Source organism: Perca flavescens, chromosome 5 (genome assembly GCF_004354835.1).
Source record: "Perca flavescens isolate YP-PL-M2 chromosome 5, PFLA_1.0, whole genome shotgun sequence".
In the NCBI taxonomy this organism is placed as follows: Eukaryota; Metazoa; Chordata; class Actinopteri; order Perciformes; family Percidae; genus Perca; species Perca flavescens.
This window is the reverse complement of record NC_041335.1, coordinates 22,921,127-22,927,126: the sequence shown is the minus strand read 5'-3', so window position 1 is coordinate 22,927,126 and position 6,000 is coordinate 22,921,127. Positions and strand designations below refer to the sequence as shown.

At 42.4% G+C, this 6,000-nt stretch overlaps 1 protein-coding gene across 2 annotated transcripts in view; it reads left to right on the top strand.

Moving 5' to 3' along the window:
• Positions 1–403: 403 nt before the first annotated feature.
• efna5b (ephrin-A5b) overlaps positions 404–6,000 on the top strand; it is a 92,530-nt gene continuing 86,933 nt past the window's right edge. For both annotated transcript variants that reach the window (XM_028579325.1, XM_028579324.1), the window contains exon 1: positions 404–1,119. In XM_028579325.1, the coding sequence (XP_028435126.1) occupies positions 995–1,119 (125 nt within the window). In that variant the 5' untranslated portion in view covers positions 404–994. The remainder of the gene's footprint in view (positions 1,120–6,000) is intronic.

Sequence of the window (6,000 nt, the reverse complement as noted above, 5' to 3'; positions counted from 1 at the left end):
ACAAGAAGGAGGAAGACTACACAGCGCCCTCATGGGAGAACGCACGTTTTTTTTTAAACCTGCACGTCGCACGATGGCTTACATATGAGGAGGACACTTTGGGATGCGGGCATAAACAAGAGTCTCCACGGACAGAAGCGCATGAGAAGACACAACGCTGTCCGTCCTGTCTCCGACACCGAGAAGGACTCCTCCCCACCTCGGCAGTGACACCTCCGGTAAATCGCCGAGAAAGGATAACAGTCTTCTTTTTACGCTGGAGACGAAGGAACGAGTCTAACATTACCATTCATCTGCCACTGACGGACTGTAGCCTATGGCTTTAAAAAGTTCCCTGGAAAACATGGACATCTGACGTGAGCCACACGGCGTCATTGGACACATTGAGCCTCTCTCTCCCCCCTCTCTCTCTTTTCTCCATCACATCTTGGACTGACTAATCCCCTGCGCTTTGGGCTTGGAGTAAGAAGTGTTCAGCAGTTGTCATTTGCCCTGACACAGGCTACATCAGTAGCTCCCTACATAAGGGGAACATTACCACACCACAGAAGACACTGCCTGTTGTGCTGCGCGTTTGTGTGTGTGTGTGCCGATCTCACTGCTTGTGCATTAGTAGGAGAAATATTTTGTCAGCCCACCACGGATTTGTCAGAGCTGACATCTCGCATGCCATAAAGCCTGTGATTCGCCTGGACCCTCGACCTGCATCAGAGAGACAACACAGTGACGCGTCGGTTTTGTAACTTTAAATTTCCGTCAACCTGAACTGAAGTGTCATCTCAAGTGTCCCTTTGAATGGTCACGCTCTCGCTGTTCCTTCCGCGCTTGCTGTTGTGCTCATTTGTATTTGTTTAGCATTCACGAAGTGCGCCAGCAACACACGGCCACATGTGAACGAGACCCTCCTCACCTGTCCCGGTTGAAGCGCCCGTACAACTCGACTGACTGACCGACACTGAAGAGGAATACGACGTGCCGAAGTTTCGCTGTAGTGATGCTGCAAATGGAAATGGTCCTCTTCGTCTGCCTGCTGCTGTTGATGTGTGTATTTTGCCAAGAGCCCAGTTCCAAAGTGGTGGCCGACCGCTACGCCGTCTTCTGGAACCGGACCAACGCCAAGTAAGTGGCCTCACACCGGGCACGTTTGCCGCGGAGAGTCGGCGATGTTTCGTCTCCTCGGATCTGCGTGAACCACGGGGTCCGCAGGTTTGCTGGACTACATCGGTGTTTATTCTCCGCAGTGAGGGCATAATGCCATTATAGGTACAGGCTATAGCTGAGGATAGGACCACAGGAGTGTAAAAAAAAAAGGCTACTTTGTCTTATTTTAAATACGTGGCTGCTCATTATCAGCGCGTCCCTCGAGGCAACTATAGATTAAACCCGTGGGTAATAACGCCTGGGCATAGCATCCATCGTCTGGTGTCAATATTGTCTAGATAGGAAAATTTAGCGTTTCATTGTGCGTTATTCTAGCTGTAGGTACAGGTTTAGGGTAAAAGCTATAAAGCCTGGGATATTATCTTCCCTGTTTGGCGAACTCAGGCTGGTTATAACATGGTATTTACACGGCCCCACTGGACCCATTAACACCAGTATCTAACTCACCTAGGCTAAACACCTAACAATCAGCACAAAGTCGAAAAACTTGTAAAATTGTAGGCCAACGCTTATGTGGTTCTAGAGGTATTTACTGTTCATCACTAACTATAGCGACACTAAATGCGACAACATAATGTATCTGTCAATATTAAAAAGCTCATTCACGAAATTCAGCACAGTTACTTATGCGATTTATTGGCATGTAGTGGTCTCAGCACACCTAAAAGTAGCCTACATACAGTAAAGGAGTGCGTCATGAATATTATAGGGCACCATGGCAGACAAATTACACAAAATGACAAACTCGTCTTTGAATAGTCAAGACACACAGCAGGCTGAAGACCCAGAATATTACGTGATTTTTTTCTAATAACTATAAATCTTTAAAATAGTTCTTGAATCACTTTATCTGTGAAGAAATGTTGCCTTGAGCAAAATTTTATTAATTTTGGTTAAGTTCAGAAGCCAATACAATGCCGTTTTTTGTGTGCAGCATTATAATGATGGATCATTGACATTTGGAGCACACTATTGTGAAGTTAAAAAAAAAATCCAATGAAATTTGGTCAGAGCGTTTTTATAAGCTTTCAGAGATGTAATAATAGAAAATTAAACCCTAAATAATGCAGATAAATTCTGGATCATGAAACCCAGTGTAGCGTAATTGTATAAAACTGTGAAAGGGAAAGTGAAGTGTGGAAACCATGAACTTTTCCATTTAAAACTTTGGAAAACTTTTGCTCTGTGTAACAACATACAGTTTCCTCATTCTAAAATGGACAAAGTTTCTACAAATGAAACTTTACATGATGTTTTTTTTCTATTTCTTGCATATTGGTGAGCATGAATGGCTGAAGTGCAGAGTCACAAGTCCTATCCTGACCTAATTCATCCTCTCAAAAAAAAGAAATACTGAAGCACTTAATTTAAATATTGCTAAGTTTTTTTTTTATTTCTATTTATAAAAAGTGGGTGTTCAACATCACGCTGTTAGAAGTGAAGTGAGGATTGTATTTGCTGTTGACTCAGATGGGCCAGATGAGAGAATGTCAGCAAAGTTAAATTAAAAGTTTCTCAGATGTGCTACAATGCTCGAGTTGAGCGGCTCTCTGCTTGGACAGGCTCCAGTCAACCTCAGTGTTCATGTTTGTCGAGACAGCGTTTCCCACTATAAGTCCCTTATGGAGTTAGACTGTACAGCCTTGTCCCCGGCTTATTAAGTCTAAACAGTGCTGGTGGATTTTACAGAGATCTTTTACTCAACTGCCAACGACCCTTAGTATTTGTTGAATAAAATCCTCAGCTTAGCCTCCAAAAAGCCATTAATAGCACACGCTGAATTTGTTGCACAACTATTTATATACAGTTTGAAGTTTCTGAAAACATGATTTATTGCTTGAAGCAATTAGTGGTCAGGGGTACAAACGGAGGGCTGACTGTAAGCCCTCTCCTGAAGCCGGGACCAGTCTCGCGGGGTGCGTAGATTCTCGGCCTGATATACCGTAGACCGTGACTGTTGTGGTCTAGGTCTTTACTCTGACTTACCCCGGCTGTTTATTTATGGGGCGCTTTCTTCAATAGAGGCAAACACAATTTTGAGTTGAATCTAGATTTCTGCTGTTGATAGACATACTTTCATTAGACAGTACATTTCTTTTTTTCAACAAAAAGGTTTTGACTTGACTGGCCGCTCAGTTAAATTGATATCTTCCAGATGTGCTGACAAGTTTTCTCAGTTTCAATGAAGAAAAAAAAAGTGTAGTTAGAAAAAAAGGTGGAATTAAAGTAAATCTGTTAATCTTAGATCTGACACACTACCACTGAAAGAGAGAGGGGAGAAAACAAGCACTTTGTGATCCATTTGGCTGCCTGCATGTTGTGTATTTTACTGTCTTTGCGTCCAAAGTCAAATATGAGAAATAGATAGCTTCCTGAGCCTCATTTGTTTCTGAAGCCCTCACTTGCCAAAGGAAAGGAAACCGGTTTTCACAGAGGCTGTAATGCTGCTAACACCAATCACTCCGTTCTACTTACTCTAAATAGAGTTTGTTTGACTCTCACCCCTGCAGGCCTAAAGGCAGGAAGCCAGAAAGGTAACACAACAGCAGGGAGGAGACAGAGACAGCGAGAGATAGCAAACTTGTGTAATTGATGACTCAGTTAATAAATATTGAGTCCCTTTCTTCATGCATTACTGTAGAAAGCTGGTGTGGCACTGTAACGTAACTTATTCACTTCTGCCTTTTGTTCTGAGGCTTCACAATCACACCGAAAGTTTGGCTGCTCTAAGAATTGTACTGTGTCAACGATCGCCGCACATAGAAAAGCTCATTAGAGCCAAAGCTATATGTTACTTTACGATAGCAATGAATTCAAATAAATAATGCAATTTGTCATAAATAATGTTAGCAAGTAACTTTCTCTTTACATTCTTCCTTTTTGGTGTCTGAAAACAGTCATTCAGGGCTTGTTTTACTACAGAAACTACATCCAGAAAAAGCCATTTGTCGGCATTCATTTTTGTACCGTACGAAACTGCAGCTTCCACAGACTTGAAAATTGCCCAAGCTAGACAATCCACCACACTAAAGCTGTAGTTTAAGTTTGTTTTTTCACAAAATCTGTTTTGCTTTGAAATCAATGTGCTCAAGTTGGATGTTTCACATCAGCGTGTGCTATACGTTGTGCTCTGCTTACTTACTTAATCACCTGAAATGCACAGAGAGAAATAACAAACCTATTCATGGTAATACCAACTAAAGACTGTTTTACTCCCTTCACCTACGATTAATAAGATGTCTCAAACTAAAAATACTTTTTGACGTTATATTGCAAAATGATTGGAGGAAGTGTGAACTAGACGTAGACAAAACAAGCAAAAGAGCGACTTCTACTGCTGTTTCAGTCAATGTTAGACAAAACAATGGTGCAGAACTTGTTGTGTCTGAAATGTAACCTTTAGTTAGCAAAAATGTTTTTGCAGGTTAGAATTTCTTCTATTTGGATTTCCAGCAGACAGAATTACAAGCAATTGGTAGATTAGTGTGGAATTTTATATTGCTTTAGTGTATCGTAATTTGCGTTAGCGGTGCCACGGTTCTTTCTGCTGGGTGCTTGTGTTGTTGGGGATTGGGGTGCGAGGCTGAGGGGATTTCCAGGGTGTCTTGGTGGCTTCAGTCCCCCGTTGTGTATCAACTCCAGCATGAAACCAGAAACTTGCTAATTGTTAAATTTGATCTTTTCTTTTCTATCTTCACCAATCTCTCTATTTAACATATCCACACTTTCTCTTTTAGTTATTATTTTTTTTTTTTTGCTTCTCAGCTTTTTGCCATGAAAAAGTCATTTTGAGGGACAGTTTAGATTTATCTGTCCTCAGAGAGTTCCTTCAGCTTGAAATAAGTTAAAATACAAGACATTTCTCTGTGGATTCTGCCCTCTGCTATCTCACTGACTGTCTTTGCTTGTGAGTATTTATTCTAATGAGGGGACAGCCAGTGGCTCTAATGATGTCTCGACTGTAATGCCGAAGAGAGGGCCCTTCCCTTCCCTTTCTTTCTCCCCCTCTGCCCTTTCTTCTTCCACATATTCCTCCTTGCCTTTCTCCCATGTTGCCTCTCGCCGCTCTGCCTCTCCCCGTCTCTTTCTCTCTCCCTCACGCCCTCCCTTACTCCCTCTCTCTCTCTGTCTGTCTCTCCTTGCCGGGCACAGAAAATGAATGAATACAATTAGATATTTCGGGAGTCCCTCCACAGTTGACGGTGTAGAAAGACGCGCAGAGGTCAGCCACACTTTGAGAGGAGCTGAGGGAGAGGTCACAAACATACGGCGAGGAATAACGAAGCAGAAAGTTGGCCTGTGAATGACAAACTAGTAACTAGAACACTCCTTGAAGTGGAGTGTGATATTAACATTAACAGTTTGATGCGGTTGTAGTCATGCAAATTGCTCAAGGTGATCTGTATTTTGCTGCATCATTTGTAGCTCAACAAACAGCCTGGAAAGCATTTTTCTAACGTGCTGCCTTAGTTGTTTTTTCACATTTACAATGTACAGTAACTGGAGGCCTACGTACAGTAGTTATGTCGCTGGTATCAACGACAACTTTCCTTTGTTGCAGTCATGTCTGGCTCGTCTTTGTCTGTGCATGTGGATGTCTTTGTGCTTCAGCGTGCATGTGTGTACATGCGCATGCAGTGTACCAAATGAGCCATAAGGTCATATAAGGCTTGTTCCCTCTCCTTTAGACTCAGATACCAGAATAAATACATATTTTGTCCTTGGACTTCTCATTACCTGTCACAGACCAGTGGGACATGAATAGGTGTCTTGTCAATCTGTTCTTGTATGTGTGTGTGTGTGTGTGTGTGTGTGTGTGTGTGTGTATGCATGTGCAAA